This window comes from Nesoenas mayeri (assembly GCF_963082525.1).
Source record: "Nesoenas mayeri genome assembly, chromosome: Z".
Classification (NCBI taxonomy): Eukaryota; Metazoa; Chordata; class Aves; order Columbiformes; family Columbidae; genus Nesoenas; species Nesoenas mayeri.
Window position 1 is genome coordinate 58,068,408 of NC_137542.1, and position 19,509 is coordinate 58,087,916.

Below are 19,509 nucleotides of genomic sequence, written 5' to 3' on the forward strand. Positions count from 1 at the left end.
GTGGAGGGACATATGTTCTCCTGTTTCAAGTGTAATGAGTACAATCCATACAGGGAAAGAAATCAGCTGTCTATAATGTTCAGTTAGACACAGTTGGGGTGTCAGGGCAAAGGGCATGATGTTCTGTAAATGTTGTGTCTTTGGTAGCTGTTGTTGTCAGGAAAGCCAGTAAAACTGGCTGTCAGGTAGAGCTCATCTTCTTTGAGCTATTGCCTACGAGAGTCTTCACATCCTACATTGCTGTCTCTTCTCTTGGGCTTGCCCTGACATGGACCAACTAGTACTGTCCCAGGTATCCTTTAAAAGTTAGTACAGGCCAGAAACAAGGCAAAGCAACCCCTTTCTCTTGGAAAGGAAAATATTTTAATGATATGGACATAGACCATTCTATATCAGATGGTCTTTGTGTCACAGAGTGGTCCCAAGCACATTTTATTTACTAGAACAGATTTTTTTTTTTAATGGACCTTGAAATAATTTTGAGAAATTTTATACATGGTGGTAATAACAGTAGGTGGAATTTTGCAGCATGCGTAAGACATGGGAAAAACTAACCTCACAATCCAAAGTCACAGAAGCCACTAAAGTGATACAGAGGCTTCTACTAAATGGAATAACTGGTTGTCTGCTGATGTTCATAAATCTGCCAAAACTGTGGTCTAGAAAAACAGCATGATTACTATTGCCAGCTGAACCTTCTAATCATCCAAGAAGTGATACTCAGGTATTTAAGATCAAAGTAAATTCCAGATTATGAAATGAAGCTATTATTTTCTATATTTTTTTTTTCCAAACTATTTGCTTCTATATAAAAAACTATCTGTATTAGCATAGCTAAAAAAAAAAAAAAAGTTTCTGTTTAAAACATTACCTGGATGTTTCTGCCAGGAATGTAGATCCAAGCCACTTTTCCATATCTTTATAAGCTGCTTCTGCTTTCATTGTTAGCTCTTCAAGAAATGCTAAAGCTTTTTCTTTTAGAAGCTCTAGTCGAGATATTGTGGCTATCTCTGTTTAAATAGTAAGGTCGTAATAATTATTATTTATAAAATTTGAGGAAAATTCTCAGTCTTAAGGACCTAAAGTTTAGCATGTTAACCTGTGTTTAGGCAGAAAAATATTTATTTAATTTCTCACATTATTGAACAAATTATTTTTCAGAATCAACCCCATTGCACCAGGTATTTTAGAAAAATGTGTCTTCTATAAGCAGCAGAATTCACAATGTCATAAATATCTTAATAAAACTAATACAGAGGTGCAAGGGATTTTTAAGTAGACAGTGACATAGAACTAAATTAATACTACACAGCATCAAATCTAAAAGCTTAATTATGCAAGTCTAAGTATCCTGTTATGGGTAAATATTAAAGGAAACACATCTAAATCATTTTGTTAATCACAATACAAGTTTGCTTTACTGCTTCTAACCTCCAGCCCTTTAAAACTAACCTCACTGGGTTTGCTCCAAGCTTTCTACATATGACTATTTTATACTCTAAAAGTCAGGTTTTATTCTAAAAGAGTTTGGTTAGTAAGCACTAAGAAAATAATTCACCCCTACCAAAATTATGCATAGACTAAAAAAATGATCACTTTTTCATTGAGAAGTTAATACATTAAAATACAATACAATACAATACAATACAATACAATACAATAAAATAAAATAAAATAAAATAAAATAAAATAAAATAAAATAGGCAGCTAAAAAGACAAGAATTTGGGGGAGGTCAGCAATGTCCAAAGTGAAAAGGATGCCAACTGGACAAAAAGACATCTGAAGTAATGTATTGAGAGGCACAGGAAAAAGGCAATGAAAGACATTTAAAGCCTTACAAAAGAAAAGCGAGAAAAGAGGACAAGTAGCTAGAGATTATTTTCAATCCTGAAGGCAAATTCAGTGTTCAACTTGATTTTTCTTCACATTTAACCTTCTGTACTGCAGAATCTTTGAAACAGTTAATATTATTTAGTAATTGGTACAGGGAATGCAAAGACTGCAAAAATATTTATATTATAATCACTCCATAGGCTACTAAGTTTTCAAAATACTTAGGTTTGAGGCTGAAACATTCTTTAGGCAATCAATGTAGAAAGATGGAACTGCAAAAATATGAGGCATGTCCTTTTAATGTTATTTCTCAGCAACAGTATAATGCAACACTGCACAGTTTCTGTTTTCAGAAAGAAAGAGTTGACATTCAAAATTTTAAACATAGAACTGATTGAGTCTCATAGACAGTTATTTCATTTGATGGCAAACATGTAAGAGCAAAGGTTCTTAGCACCTGAAAGTATTTTAGATGATGCTTTGTGCTTGTCTAGTTACATTTCTTTAATACAGTTCAAGGTTGCCTTTTTTATGACCTCTTTACATTTTGAGTAGTGCTGTCAGCATGCTACAAAGATAGGTGTGTGACAATTTTTGTCTCCCTGCATTTTCAGAAACAGGTACTGTGCAGTCCACTGATGAAACTGCTCTCTTAACAGTAGCAGAGTAAAAGACTTATTGATGTAACAGAGAAATGGACCATAAAATCAACCTTAAAAATTTAGCAAGTGCCCACAGCTAGTGACTTTGCACCTATATCTTTATAACCAAAAGCACAAGCATCCAGTTACCATAGCTGCAAATGAAACTATGATCCTCAAATGTACTAGCTATGTGTCTGTGAAATACAAAGTATAGCTCAAGTGTCTAAGCTTCCTTAGATTCTTCGGGGCTTTTTGTTAAATATAAGACAAAAATGAAGCAACCTAAAGAAAACAAGACGTGACAATTAATCACTAAAATTTGTCTTCATGCTATTAAGATCTTCGAAGTCACTACCATTCCTCTTCTAATTATCCCAAAATCTTAGAATATTGATTCCCAAGGTGTTTTTGGATTAAACCGCGTTGAAAGTGGTAGGTGTACAAGCGTTTGGTCTGGTGTGGACCTAGAGAAGCCTTATGAATTTGTGTTTTGTTCATTAACTGCTGTTTGCCCTCTACTCTTCCAGATATATACTATGCAAAAAAAAGTTAGCCCTGCCAAGGAGGTAACATACATGATGATGGGCTTGCCAACTGTTGCTATCCAGAATATCTAAGGGCTGGGTTCTAGTTTGCCTTTAGTGAGAAAGAGGTCTTTTTCTTCTAGTCTAAACCCATCTTGAAAAAAAAAGAAAGGACTTCTGCTTTGGGCTGAAATTGACTAGTTGGCTTGGAAGTTACTGGGTAAGACAGACAAAGAGACAAAGTCTGAACAACACATAGTTTTTGGAAGAGTCTGTCTGAAAAGGGGTTTATAAGAATAAAAATAAAATCTGTGTCTTGCTGCTTGAATCCCATGGAGCCTGAGGAATAGGAAATTAGAAAGAAGAGCATCAATGAAATATATAATTGCGAACAAATTCTTTCCCAGAACAAAATATTTCAAATACCAAATGAAACTGAGTGGCTAACCACCTATGTGAAACTTATTCTCTCATGATGAATACTTGCTTAGTCACGGAAAACAAAATCAAATAAAATGAAATAGAAGAGAATAAAAAGAATTACAAAATCATTTCTGTTTTAAATATATTTTATATTTAAATATACTACTACAAAATCATTGGTGACTACCATCCTAAAGAATTCAGTGATTTCTCCAGACACTTCTTTTTTCCTAATTGTATCCATTTTCCCAGGAAAAGTTTCTGGCTAGTTTTGATTATTACACTGCCTAAATCACCCCGCCAATATAAGCAACCGAATAGTAACATACCCTCATGTTTCAAGGCACTGAAATATTCTTTCTTTATTTTAACCATCAGTTCTTGTTTCTTTAATTCTTCTGGGGATATAGGGACTGAGCCATCTTCAATTGTAGAAGGCGGGCCTGCAGGAAGAGAGACCTCTCACAGTCTTTGGATTTTGCTCAGAAGTTTGTGGATCTGTATACGGGCTCCCTCACAAGACAGCACATTTTGTCACATGGGAAATGGCACTTTCCACCTTACTTGATGTAACCATTAATGAGACTACAAAAGTGATTACTCAAGTGTCTTATTTCAACATACTTAGATTTCTTCAAATGTGATTTGCATATGCAAGACATGCTAAAATTAACACACATAAAATTAATCCAGCATATACAACTGTATTAAAATTAGTTAAATAACATCCTAAAATGTATTTCTGAATAGAAAATCATGACTGAATAGATGTGCCTCTGTTGTGATGCCAGATGGTCAAAATGTCCTCTTTGACCCTAAAATAACACAAATTTCTTTTGAAAGGTAACTGTTCCTTCTGGAGCAAATTCAAGTTTAGCAAACAATAGTAAAAATGCTGTGGTAGTAAATATAATTGGTTATCATCAAAGCAGTGAAAAGAACAATAATACTATTTTAAAAAATCAGAATAGCTGAGACAAAAAAAAAAAAGAGTTCTATAATTTCATGCCTTTCTAAACCATTCTGCTAGATGATTTTCAGCTTGATTTAACTTACATACCTATGAACAGACATCGTAAAGGATTTTTTCATGTTTTTAAAGATTGCATGAAATTCTTTAGTCACAACACTTTGACAACTACTCAAAAATATTAAAATATTTGTAACTGCTTTGACCTAGAAGAAGAGTAGATGGCGCTGTTATGGAAAAAAAATAATAACATCTGCATGATATGTAAGGTCAACATAAAGCAAATGGTCCAATCTGGAAAGTGATAACATTACATCTGTTAATTTGTATCACTGTTACTAGCCTACAGCTGTACCTTAGGGAATTATTCTGTCACAGTACTACAGTAACACTGTATTTAGCACTATGTTCATACTTCAGTTACAGATACATCAGTTGATACTTCATCTTCTACCATGAGGAATGCACAGCTGAGTTCTATTTGCCATTCTGTCACTTTACAGTTTTGTGACTTCAGGTAAGTCACCTAGTACCAGATCTGAACCAAAACTCGGTTCCAAGAAGCAATTCACAAACTCCAACCTAGCCACTTAGTATATGATAGGTGATAGCTGCTGATTTTTCGTCACAAAGCTTTTCCAGAAATCTGAAAACCTGCTACTGTCTTGGCTGGATTGATGAGCTAAGCCCACACACGAGGCTCCCTGAGGCTCACAAGTGAGGTGTCCATGTGGCTATTTGCAGGGCTATTCTACTTCACTCTGCTATAAGCAGAATCAACCGGAGAGAGAGCATTGACTACAGTGCAAACAAAATGTCTCTCAAAGGAAAAAAAAACAACAACAAACCAGCTGCTTTACACATAATAACTCTGCAGTTACAGCTTTCTCACTTGGAAATGCAGTACCTGAATTTCAGGCTACCCTCACACCCGCAGGTCTTGACCCCCTCTCTAACTATGTGGAATGTCTTTACAAAAGGCACGAGGTGTAGGCTGCCAGCCTCACTGCCTGCGGAAGCTCTGACATTTTGCAGAAAGAAGGGGAAGTTACTTAAACCACTACCTGCTCAAGGAAATATTTATGAAAAAATGTATGAAGAGCATTGCATGTCTAGATTCCTCCCAGCAGACTGCCTGAACTACTGTGCTAAAGAGATAGGGTTCTCTAGGTGTGATTCACTTTTGCAAATAAATTTTGTATTCTTATCTGTTTGGACAGATTCTTGCCAGGCCTATGTGCAACACCTATCTCAATATGAGTCCGCTCTTTTTTAGGACTATGTGTGCCGTTAGATTTTATGTTCTTTATTCACACTGTGTTACAGTTATATGTAAAAATGATGAACCTTGATAGATTCATGCTACTATCAGGCTGATTAATTATTTCCAAAACACCTTGGGGTATTGGAAAATTTATCCATTCTATTCCAGTACTTTTATTTTAATATTTGAAATATTTTGACATATGGCTGGAAAGCAGGCAGAATGTAATGGAATGTTACTTAATTTTATTTGATAAACTAGTTCTAAGTCTTCAATTCCAAAACAGCGCAAGGAGAAATATTACTAATTACTTTCTAGGTTCTGTTTAGAATATTTATTCCTATGTAATAACAACACTACCACATATGATTAAAAAAATGCAATGGCTATTCAAAAGCCTCCACACTCCTTTATTACTACCAACTTTTCATACTGATATGTCACATTTGAAATTGAAAAGGAGGAATTAAAACCAAATCAAATGTCTTCACTTACTCTTTCCTGTATTACTGACATTTACATTTCAGTAATTTCAACAACTGCTAAAACAAAGCCTGCATTTCAAATACCTTTCTTTTTAGTAGCTGATTTGGCACCTTTCCCAGTAGCTTTGCCTGAATTTTTCTGTGATGATTTCAGGTCTTCCAGCTGCTGACGTGCTTCTTCTTCCTCCATTTCTTTAGACTGTATTTCAGTGGTTACCTTGGCACCATAGTCACACATAGTAAAGCACATAGTATCAATACTGTGCAACTACAGTTTAAACAGCCTATACTTACTGGAAGTACTTGCTGAGGACATAGACACATAAAATAAAATAAAGGAGATATTTTAACTAAGTACATTGATTACGTTTTGATTATTTATAAACCGCAAAATTCTACAGCAAAAATGCAAGATGGGAAAATAATGGTTTTAACTGTTGTATCCCATCATGTGTAATATAGAAGAAAGTGAGAAATGTAAGAATCAACAGTATGCAAAGCAAGACTACAGTTCCACCATAAGAGTGAAGAAATTAACTTATTTTTAAATGCTCGAAAAGAAAAAGTGAACCTACGAACCAGCCTTTTCAAAAGACCACCTAATTTACTTTCATCTATATATAGAAAATAATGTAACAATAGCTTTTGAAGTTATGAAAGTTTTGAGCAAACATAGCATTACAGGATAAAATTTTTCCCTCTTCTCATACTTCTGTAAGGGATAAGGGGTTTGCTTATCATGGAAGAAGTAGATATATAGAGTCAACATTAAAATTATTTTTCTCAGTAACTGAACAAAAGAGTCAGTTGTAAATACAGAGGTGCTGGAGAACTGATAATACATTAATTCCAACATTTTCCTCATAGAAACACAAACATATTCAATGGAAATATCAGTGGCAGAGCAAGAGGCATGAAATTGAGATACACTGTGCAAAGGCTGTGCATTTTGACCGCACACTGAATGGGAGGCTTTGTCCGATCCAGAAATGTTTAAGTAAATAAAACATTCCTTACCATATTTGATACTGCTGTTACTGCTGCTTGACATGTATCAGTAATAAGATTTTCATCTTTCCCAAAAGTGGCCTTTCCACTTTCAGAAGAATTCTCATCCTTAGCACTCTTCTGTAGAGCTGTCTTGCTTTTTGACTTGGTAATACTTGTTTCTGACGAAGGCAGTTTCCAAGAAACTAGAGGAATCCTTAAAAATATAACATAAGGCATAATTTGTGCACCTCTTTATAAAAAGTGTTAATTTATAGCTATATCAGACAATATAGTAAGAGAATGAGAGTACTATTTTCAAAACTTGCCATAGCAACAGAAAAGGGATGAACTTTCCTTATGACCAAAGGTGATAAAATGGATGACAAGAAAAATGGTTTGTTAACTAAAGAAGATAAGGAATAATAATAGATGAATAAAACTACATTAAGTGACAGTGTGATCTGCTGATATATTCCACAAGGGCTAGAAGTACAGCCTCATTACTCAGATGGTTTCTAAGTGAACTGTATTTTAAAAAGCAGCTATAATTATTGACAGCATTTTTGATATTGTGAATTTAATTGGTGATATCTCTTTAATATGGCATTCAGTTCTGTGCATCTTTCATTGTTGCTTTGACTTATACTTGCTGTTATATATCCCTTTTAATTTTGTTTGTCTGTGCAAATTTTAAACCTGTTGATGTTCCATAATAATATTTAACTTAGTTATGTGAGGATTGTGCTTGAAACTGTCAGCAACACAGAGGGAAGCAGTAAACATTTCTACAGCAGATTCCTTTCTAACTCAGCTTTTAAAATGTTTTATAATTCAGAGATGTATTAACGAAAATTATATAGGTAAGTCAGTAAAAAACCAGGGATAAATTAAAACTGTGAGATGATTCAAGATTCATTATTTGAATATAATGCCTGGTTAAAAATTCCTATTTACCTGTCATTTGAAATATACACATATGTATTTTCATATACACCCACAAAGCTAACAATAGGTTGTATGTATTTGTATTTGTATAATTCAGTGCATTTCTACCTTCTTGATTCATTTTGATCTTCTTTCTGCTTTACATCAATAATATTTAACAATGGGATTCTAGTAAAATCTTTACTGTCCTCTGTTGGGATTTTTCCTTCCATTGCCCTATAATAGTCATGAAGAAGTCTCTTTGTATCTTGGAAACGATCCACTTCAACCTCAAGAAGAAAGAACAGAAAGATTGTAATTCAAAACAGGACAGAACAAATTTCTGTTATGTTTTTAAATACATGATAGCAAAGTGATCTAAAGCCTAAGAGTTTGAGGGAAAACAATGAAAATAACCATATTTGTTTGAAAATTTGCAGTGCATTTAATGCATACTTCTACTTGCATCTATAATGTCTTCACAGAGGTATTTCTAAGGTTTAATAAAATTCTTAGTTGTTAGAATAGGAAAAATTATTTACAATAAATAATAGTGGATGCATTAAATTCAGTTATAATATATTTTGCTGTATATGTATTTCCATACTAGATGCATACCAGTACCAATATTTCATAGGCATCTTTTTGTTCAAAATAATTAAAACCCTTAATAGCACAAAATATAAAGAGTTAAAAGTGAAGCAGAAAATTTTACAAGCCATGCAGGTTTTTTTGGACCAAAGAAATCAACAGACTTTCCACACCCAAGTATCTTGAAGATCTTTTTGTGTGAATTGTCTTGAAAGAAATCCAATATGGTTCAAAAAACATTTAACACCTGTCATGTTTTGATTTATTGATACAGGATGGTGTTAGCTTCTAACTGAAAAAACAGTACTAAATATTCATGGGAAAATGCACAAAACCACATTCACAAAATGAAGGATAAAACCTTTGTGGTATAAACCAACACATATCCATAAGTTAAGGAGAAAATATCTTATTGTCTAACAGTGTGTACACAGAATGGTAGGAAAGAAATCTGATAAACGGCATTTATACAAATTCGTATGTTTATATAGTAAAAGAGCCACCTGGGGAATATATGTAACTTCCCACAGAAAAACCCACAGAAAATTCAAGACCAAAGCAGCCTATTTTTAGCTGTTTCTCAAACAAAGCCATAACATAAATATATAGTTATTATATTTTTCATTCTGTAGTTTTAGTGTCAATAATTCATTTTTTTAGGGAGTATATACTAAGTAAAGGAAGTAAAAATGTTGCATTTTTCCTTAGGGAAAATAAACAGCTTATTATGGGTAATACATGTATTTGTAATTTAAATGGCCATTCTGCATATCCACATAAGACACATCAAATCAGACTCATAGTGAATCTCCTCTGGATTGCATCATACATGTCCATGAAATTCTGCCAGAAAACAATTAGCGTTGCAAAGTTATACATGCATACAAAAGGAGAAAAATAGAAGATATAAGCTTAGCAATATTACTTTAATTTGTCTCCCTTATGCATATTATTTAAGATATATTTTTAAATATATTTTTAAAATTTTAAATATAAATATCCTTATTACAGGATATTGTTCAGTTAGTCAGCAGTTACTCTACATTTACCATAGAATATAAAATCATATAACCATAGAATATTGTATGGGACCCACAAGAATCACCAAGTCCCCCATACTGTACAACCAAATCCAGCATATATACAACCATATTCAGACCTCTCTCTTGAGTTAATAATTTAACAGAGTTAATAATTAACTTAATATAGCAACTGACTACTTCACAAGCTTTACTTAAATCACCACAACACTCATGTCTCATAAGAGTGTGGTTCCCTTGTTTAGTAAGCACATAGAAATAAAACAGAGAACTAAAGGGCAAGAAGCCCAGCCTAAGCTGCTTCAGCCTGATTTTTCAGCCAAATTATCATCACATGGCACATGTTTAAAACATCGTCTTCATTGTCTCCCTTACAGTCGCCAAAACTTTCAGAGAATGGTCATTCAGAAAAGCCTGTCTAAGGTAACCTCGTCTAGCCCAGTCTATTCCAGCCCTGACATAAAAAACATGTATCCACCTAGAACAGCAGTCACAGGGAAATTTTACTTTTCTTCAGCAACTGAAGTAATTAATAGTGTGGCTGAATAAGAAGAAAGGCTTAAGGTGGAGCAGAGGAAAGCCAAATAACTGAAAACAGTCTCTTGAAAACTTTAAAGTTAGGTGTTTGAAAGTTGGGTCATATTTGAATGGATTTTCTCAATAGCAACAAATGACACTGCATTTTCAAAAAACATTTTTCTTTTTCAGTCTGAAGGAAACATTTCAAGCTGCACTGGTGATGTAACAAATGAAATAATTTTATGTGAAATATACAACAACCTGAACAGCAAGTGAGTCTACAGCAGCAGTTAATTACGTAGTTCGAAAATTAAGAGCAGATGTCAATATTATCACAGAAGGATAAACAGCTCTAAGACTTGTGTTACAAAAATCAGATGATTCACTTGGCTGATAAAACTACAAAGACTACCAATATATATTGCAGATTGAAAGCTGAACAATAACAATGATATTTTCTTTAACCATGCCTGCCTGCAAAACCAGTTAAATTTACTGAATGTCATCTACTTCTAATCTCTAACTTTCTAGATAAATTCAGAAGAGGCATGAATATCTGCTTATCTAATTCTTCATCCTTCACTTATTCCGAACCAACTGTATGAAATTCCTCTGAGGCTTACTGTCCTCCAAATCTGTTTTGTTGTCCCCTTCTATTGCAGACTCCGTAGTAGAGCCATACCTGCATGAGCGAAAAGAAATGGTTCATCGCAATCCCCCTACGATCTGGTAACCAGCCGTCATTCATGATATCAGTACGTTCCTGCTCAGCTTCTTCCCTTCTGCTATCACAGATATCCCAGAGAAAATCTCTTAGGTCCTAAAACACAAAATCAAATATGAGAAATAACTATGAAAGAAAACATAAATGTATTTTTAATGTTTATTATTAAAAATCATATATATTGCTTGTGCCTAGGGAATCTTCCCATTTGTATCTTTTTTTTCATTGCTATAAATGTCAAAGCTTGGTCAAAAAGTTATGTGCTTACAGGGAGCTGACAGAAAGTAGCTTGGGAAATATGCCAGACAGAAGGATTCAAAAGTATGAGATCAATGTATAGGAAGACGACAACGCTAGGCTGCCTTGCTTTCCCTGGGCAGAGAGACCTATCTAAACTAGACACAGATGGGAGAATATGAATAGTTAAGCTCTGCACCAACTTTCCCCTTGAATGGTAAGCTAACAAATACAGCTATGAGAAGAATACTCTAAGGACATGTGCAATATGAAAAATTCTAAGAAAATTATGTCAGAGTTCAAATATTCTTCCAATTTGCATAGCTCCTTTCCATTTTTCTTTAACGTGGATGGTTCTTTACAACTGAGGGCTCTTCAACTAGTGACTAATTCTGATAGCTGATACATCTGATATAAGCTCATAACTGGTGGGACTGAGGACCCACTAAGCATACAACAACATGCATGAAAACACTTCCCCATTGCCATCTCTGCATGGAAATAGCGTGACAGGCCTCTATGTAATAAGAGGAGATGGGAAGAGTGCTACTAAATGCAGTGCTAAGGTAAGCTCAAATCAGCTGTCTCTCAGGCTCCAAGAAATTCTACACCACCTGACTTGTTTGGAATAAATAGAAGTGGCATTCCAGACTACCAGCCCTGCACTGAGAAGCTTAGGTTTCAGGTGATAAGTGATTCCTGATTGACCATATCTTGGTCTCAGCCTAGTATCAGAGAATCATAGAATCATTTAGGTTGTAAAAAGCTTTTAGGATCATCAAATCCAACCATCAACCTAACACTGTGAAATCCACCAGTAAACCAGGTCCCTAAGAAACACAGTTACATGTCTTTTATGCACCCCCAGGGATGGTGACTCAACTACTTCCCTGGGCAGCCTGTTCCAATCTTTGACAACCCCTTCCTTGAAGAACTTTTTCCTAATATCCAATCTAAACCTCCCTTGGGGCAACTTGAGGTCATTTCTTTTCATCCTATAGCTAATATGTCAGATCCTCTTTCTCTCCCCGTGTCCACAGTTCTCAGACAAATCCAGTTGTCCTCTGTTGGACAAAAGCCACAGGGAATCTGACAAATGAGTAGCCCCTGAGCTACATAACACATCAGTCATGACATAGATAGTAGGTAGCCAAGGTGAAGGCTATCAGATACTCATGGCTGGCCCAGCACTGTAGGATATACACATAAGCATATGCTACCGAATAAAAAAAAAATATAAGCATGTAACATATCTTTTGCAGTGGTGGGTTGACCTTTGCTGGTTGCCAGGTGTCCACCAAGCTGCTCTATCACTCCCCCTTCTCAAGTGGACAAGGAGAAAAAAATATGATAGAAAAGCTCATGGGTCAAGATAAAGACAGGGAGATTACTCACTCATTACCATCCTATGCAAAACAGACTCAACTTGAGGAAATTGATTTAATTATTTATTGCCAATTAATAATAGAGGAGAATAGTGAGAAACAAAAGTAAAACCACCTTTGACCCATCCCCTCTTCTTCCTAGGCTCAGCTCACTCCTGACTCTTCTACCTCCTCCATCGCCAAGCAGTGCAGGGAGGATGGGGTATGAGGGTTGTAGTCAGTTCATAACACTTTGTCTCTGCTGGTTCTTCTTCCTCATGGTCTTCTGTTGCCCCAAGGTGGGTTCCCTCCTAAGGTATACAGTCCTCCATGATCTTCTCCAACATGGGGCTTTCCCACAGGCTGCAGTTCTTCACAAACTGTTCCAGCATGGGTCTTTTCTACAGGCTGCAGTCCTTCAGGAACAGACTGCTCCAGCCTGGGTCCCCCACAGGCCACAGGTCCTGCCGGAACACTTGCTCTTCTGTGGACTCCTCTCTACAGCCCGCAGTTGCTGCCAGGAGCCTGCTTTGTTGTGGGATCTCCACAGGTGACATCTCTCTTCAGGGTACATTCATCTGCTGTGGTACAGAGTCCTCCATGGGCTGCAGGGCAGATATCTGCTTTATTGTGGTCTACTAAGGCCTGCAGAGGTACAACCTGCATCACCATGGCCTTCTCCACTAACTGCACGGCAATCTTTGCTCTGGCACCTGGAACACCTTTCCCCTCCTTCTTCACTGACTTAGGTAACTGTATAGTTGTTTCTCACATATTCTCACTCCTCTGTCACAGCTGTCATGCAGTGTTTTTTTACCCTTTCTTAAATATGCTATTGCAGACACACCACCAACATCACTGACGGACTCAGCTTTTGCCAGCAGCAGGTCTGTCTTGGAGCCACCTGACAGTGGCTCTGCCCAATACAGAGGCAGTCCCTGGTGTCTTCTCACAGAAGCTACCTCTGCAGCCCCCATGCTACCAAAACCTTGACCCATAAACCTAATACAATACAATAACCAAAAAAAAAAAAAAGAAGCATGACATAAGATAGGCAAAAAAAACGAGAAATAATTATGCACAAGTGGAAGTGAAATAGCTTAAGAGGAGTGGTAAAAAGGAAAAAAAAAGTAAAAAGTAATATGATTCATGTTACATCAAGCTTGTATAGACTTTAGGGTATACTATAACTTTTGCCATTCACTTACAGTAACTCTTTGGTGTAGCTCTGCTTTTGTTTCCTCATCTTCCCGCAGGTCATCAGCAACTGAATTAAAATCCAGTTGCCACTGAGATACAAAATCCTGCTTAAGATCTGGACGCTTCAAATAATCTTGGAATTTTTTTCTATAATTATAGTATGAATAATTCTTGTGTTAAAAGACATACCATGCCACAGGAAAAATACAAAATAATATTAATGTAATAAGCTACAATTTCTACTCACCTAATGTCTGCTAAGTAATATATCACAGAGTGTTGTTCATCCCTTAGGCATCTAAGTATAGTTTTGATGGTATTCACATACGCATTTTCTACCATTTCCCAGTAAGGTACTAAAAAACCAGGTATCTCCTGTTAATTTTTTAAAAACATCAAAATTAATTGGCACATTTCTTGGTAACTCATTTAGCTGTAGCATTAGCAAATATAAGAAAGATTATTTCATTAAATCATATTATTGACTTTTTTCCCTATGAATTTATTTTGATTTACGACTATTTACAACATATGTTGTGTCTAGCTGTGTAGTCCTCAGCACAGGAAGACATGGGCCTGTTGGAGGGGGTCCAGATGAGGCCACAAAAATGATCAGAGGACTGGAACAGCTCTGCTGTGAGGACAAGCCTAGAAAATTGGGGTTGTTCATCCTGGAGAAGGCTCCAGGGAAAGCTTATTCTGGCCTTTCCATACTTAAAAGGAGGCTACAGGAAAGATGGGGACAGACTTTTTAGCACGACTTGTTGCAAAAGGGCAAGAGGTTAAACTAAAAGAGGGGAGTTCCAGGTTAGACATAAGGAAAAAAAATTTTACAATGTGGGTGGTAAAACCCTGGCCCAGGTTGCCCAGAGAGGTGGTCGATGCCCTAATCCCTGGAGACATTCCAGGCCAGGCTGGATGGGGCTCTGAGCAACCTGATCTAGTTGAAGATGTTCCTGTTCATGGCAGGGAAGTTGGACTAAATGAGTTTTGAAGGTCCCCTCCAACCCAAACTGTTCTATAATTCTATGATATAGTTTATCCTGTGCATTTCTTTGTAGAAAAGTGGCAGTACTCAAAATGAAAGGGAAATTCCAGCAGATTACTCCAGTATCTGTGGTTTTTTATATACTCAGAAACTAAGTGAAGAAGAATGAGTCCTTAAGTATCAAAATTTAGTGGTACACAATTGGTCAAGCTGGTAAAAATATAAGCTGTCTAGTGTTGCAAAAGTGACATCGGACTGACTGTCATGAAATGCAAAACAAAGCCCATGGCCACAGGAAACCAAACATATTGAGCTATGGGCTTTAGACACTCAGAAAGGATTCATAGCATATGCAAGCTAATTGAAGTCATGAAGGCAAAACTGGTAAATATTAAGAAAGGAATTACAGAACAAAATTCAACGCATCATTATGCACCATTCAAATCTACATCTTGAACACTGCATGCAGTCCCAGCCCCCCGTCTCAATAAATTTACAGTAGAACCAGAACACAGATGGAAGAGTAAGAACCATGATTGAACATATTGAACTGTCCTACATGAGGAGAGATAAACAGATTATGACTGGGTTGGAGAAGCAAAGCAACATTGAGCAAAATGAAAAAGGTGTAACAGATGCCTGTCACATTTTCTATACCTTCAGAGGGTGATTATGGAATTATTATTCATTGTATCTCACAATACAAGAACTAGGGTCATCAACTGACACAAACAACACGTTTAAAGCAAAGAGACATAAAAGGTTTTGTTTGTTTGTTTGTGTTTTCTGTTTGTTTTGGGTTTTTTTTGTCTGTTTGTTTTTTTTTCAGAAAGACCTTAATTATGCAGGCTCTATCACAGAGACCAAAAAGTAAAAAAGGCAACTAGACATAATCATGGAAGAAAAGTTTATTGAGAGCTACTAAACATGAAGATGCAGATGCAAAGTTACCTCAGGAAACCCCTAAATTTCAGATCACTGGGAGCTAGGAAGATGTCTTTGAGAAAAACACATTAGAAAAAAGTATCCTAGCTGAAAGATCAGTGCACAGTCTCCCCGTTCTTAAATTCTTCTTACAAGATCCACAACTGGCCTTTGTGAAAGGCAGAAAACCAACTCAGTAGTAAGTCTATGCTTGTATTTCATAATATTAAATAGTAATATTATTTTGGAATCCATGTGGTATTCTTTGTCATCATTGTGTAGAATTAAGAAAAAAAAAAAACAATAACAAACATTTTAAAGTATGTTTCCTTATATATTTCAGTAGCAGCTTTTATTCGAGGTTTTTTTTAGATATTTATAATACTGTACAAGTGTGTCTTTCATTGTACGTAGTCCTCTTCAATATTTTTCAATGAGATAAAAGCTTTAGGTAGAACATGCATAGAATACTGAGAAAAAAACCTAATTTGACATCTAAGACTTTTAATCATGAATGATCGTACCTGGGGAATTGGTTCATCTACATAAATCCATTCATCTGATCCTGGTTTGATTGGTGGTTCTGTCACAGGAACTGGAGGAAGCAGATCTCCAGATGCAACTGGTGAAAGTTTTTTTCCTGGTGATTCTTCTTCAACAGACTCTTGTATATGTATATTACCTTTGAATGTATTTTAAGTATCAATAAACAGAAGAACACATCTATGCTACTCTGACAAATTCAAAATAATAAAACAGATTGAATATTTCATCACTTAGGTGTCGTTCATCCAAATATATACTAATCAAATCAGTGATGCCACAGTTATAAAATCACTTTCCAATTAATCTTATATTTTGGAGGATGGATTCTTTCCTAAGACCACACTGTGAGAGAAACAGGAGGATAATGAATTAGTGTGTACACATATGAGAAAAATTCTTTACCAGGTAAACCAAGGCCAGCAGTGTTGATTAGACTCTGAGATTCACTGTAACTATCGTGATTTCAAAGATTCCCTGCTTAATTAAAGAACAGTTGTAAACACTGAGGAAGAAACAAACAGATAAATTGAGCTAAATCTGGCCTAATATGGAAAACATACGGTACTCTGAGGAGAAGCTGAGAAGTATGAAAGATGATGGTTGGGAAAAAAAAAAAAAGAAAGGAAGAGAAAAGATCATGTGTAGAGAAAGGAGCAAGTGAAAAATGCTGCTAACCTCTAGTATATTAAAATACCAAATGTAGCTAGCAGCTTCACAGCATGATTCAACCCTAGGATCTGAACTAACCTCTAGAAAGAAATCAGTGTCTCAGTAAAAATAGAAGGACCCTACAACAACATTGATTAACTGCTCAGAATCATGTACATGCATTCTGGCCAGCTTTGCTGTGGATTTGAAAACAGGTTTGCATTGTAACTGTGTTGACTTTATGTTTGAAAGCTTAGCATTTAAAGAATAGATGTGTTCTGTTTTTCTTTAAGTATGATAAATCTGCTTGTGAAAAACAGTCTTGCTAGATGCTCCAATGGAATAACTGCTATCATTCTCCTGATTTCAGTTTATAAAAACCACAAAACTGTTGGCCACATAGAATATTCCAACTACTTCAGCTTCTGCTAAATATTTTGAGAACTGATCTCTGAAGTTTGCTTTGCCATGCCACTCTCAGAATGTTACTGATGTCTGAATAATTAATACACATTCTCATACCTCTGTTCTACTCATCTTAACCTAATAGTGAAGGACAGCTTGGAATCTGTCAACATAAATATGAAATTAGACATTAACTGACCACAGTGATTATTTCCCTATATGGAGTAAACGACTTTTGCTGTTGACTCCAGCGAGGCTATGAATTCTGTGAAGCACATAATAAACCCCATTCCAACCAGGTAGTTCTTCGAAAACACATCACCCAATTTTCTGTCGTGTGATATTTCCAATAATTTTTCATGAACTTGAAACATGGTGCAGGAGTAGAGGTCTAAATTTTTACTGTTAAGAGTGCTTTTCAAGCTGTATGTTTTTTAACTGTTGTTGTTAGAAGACACATCAGACTTTCTTCTAATAATTATGAATAACCATTTTTTTCTACTAATCATGTAGACTTTTTTTCTAGTTTACTAATCCTGGTTTACTTGATGCATCATTTCCCTTGAATATTTCATCTTTTTCCTTTCTTATTTTTAAGTGATTCTTTCCTTTTGGGTGATTAAGAGGAAAAATTGAATGAAGATGCACCAAAATGGATGTCAAACCCACTCTGAGCTACCCATTTTTTTAAGTTGCTGCTGATAAATTAATATTTGTTGATAATGGTGACTTAGTCTTTCGTGTAACATTATGCTATCTTATATGGTGAAAACGCTAGCTGTAATATTTAAACCTGGAAGAAAAGACTGAATTTAGTAATCTTTTACTTCAGGGAATTCAAATAAATCAAATAGACATTTTATTTTAAATATTTTTAAATTCTTCTCAAATAATCTTTGCAACTATGTGAAATTGATCCATATCCTCTGAAAAGGTAAAAACATAACAGAAAAGTTCAGAGTTCTGGTTCACTAACTCACAAATCCCCAAAGCTTTGACAGGCAGTGAAAATAGATGTTTCTACATAGTTTTATAAATTAACTATAAGAGTTAATTATAAAGTATAAAGTCTTTTCTTCCTGAATTGTAAAAAGCAGGAACAGGAAAACTTACTTCTATTCTGCTTCTTGGCAATTTCTTCCATTATAATTTCCTTCACTGTTTCACACATAAGACTTTCTTCTGTCTCTGCATTGACTTTCACTAGAATATTTTGATGGACTGAAAACCATTTCTCTAATTTTGGCCATGTGTCTAGAAAGCCTGAAATTCTACAAAAATCATATTAATATATAGAATTAAAATATATCTACTGGAAAATAAAACATTTTCCCAAATGAACAAACAAAAGAAAGAACAGAACATCTAATTCAATGCTAAAACAAATCCAAGCAATATTTTTTAAAAAATAATACTCCATCTACTCCATCCACATCAGCCCCTCTCATTTTCAACATAGGAAAATTTTCAAAATCCTACTGTTAACTAATCTTACATATTTCTTGGTCTTTCTTGTCACAGGCTAAACCTATGCTTTCTTGTACCACAACTAAAACAGTAATAGTCAATAATATAATATTCTAAGTCAGTTAGTGGTATCAAATATTTAGAAACAAAACCTGTTCCTGATTTTGCTATTTATATAAACAACTAAAGATTCAACAAAATATACACTAATTCATCTTATAAAAGTGTAAGATACCATTTTAGAAAATCTGTAACTCAAGCCAAGTGCATTTCACTCAAGGGCAGTCACGTGATACATGACATAACCTCAGATATATCTATGTATAGATACATGTATACAGGTATACCTGTATGTATGGTTCACGTAATATATATCTGAAGAAGAAAGTCTCCTTAGAAGAATACCTTAAATAAGCAAAACACATTAATTTCTTACTTTATAGGTTTATTATATTGTGTCAAAAGTTAAAGTACTTATTCAGGCTCCTCATTAGAGAAACTCCTAAGTAAAATCTTAACATCGGGCATCTCAGTCCTATCATGGATCATACATGAGGTTCAGATCAAATACATGCCTAAACATCTAGCTAAAGTGGGTTTTTTTGTATTTCATATAACATACCTGTGTAGCACCTGGTCCCTAGCTAAATCATTCTTCTCTTTTAGGACTTGAGCATCTGAATTTTGTTTGTTGTCCTCCTCTTCAGTTTGAGATGACTTTGATTTATCTGCTGCGTGGAAAACAGCATATATGAGGATATGCTGAAAAAGGTAATTATGGAGGTAGTTATTCACCCT

At 35.3% G+C, this 19,509-nt stretch overlaps 1 protein-coding gene across 1 annotated transcript in view; it reads right to left on the reverse strand.

The window, feature by feature from the left end:
* SPEF2 (sperm flagellar 2) overlaps positions 1-19,509 on the reverse strand; it is a gene marked incomplete at both ends in the record, with an annotated part of 85,703 nt that overhangs the window by 32,195 nt on the left and 33,999 nt on the right. Inside the window, 11 exons of the mRNA XM_080362527.1 lie at positions 872-1,010; positions 3,755-3,868; positions 6,229-6,361; positions 7,162-7,348; positions 8,188-8,348; positions 10,891-11,028; positions 13,742-13,880; positions 13,981-14,108; positions 16,170-16,309; positions 18,358-18,515; positions 19,334-19,442. Of these exons, the coding sequence (XP_080218653.1) occupies positions 872-1,010; positions 3,755-3,868; positions 6,229-6,361; positions 7,162-7,348; positions 8,188-8,348; positions 10,891-11,028; positions 13,742-13,880; positions 13,981-14,108; positions 16,170-16,309; positions 18,358-18,515; positions 19,334-19,442 (1,546 nt within the window). The remainder of the gene's footprint in view (positions 1-871; positions 1,011-3,754; positions 3,869-6,228; positions 6,362-7,161; positions 7,349-8,187; positions 8,349-10,890; positions 11,029-13,741; positions 13,881-13,980; positions 14,109-16,169; positions 16,310-18,357; positions 18,516-19,333; positions 19,443-19,509) is intronic.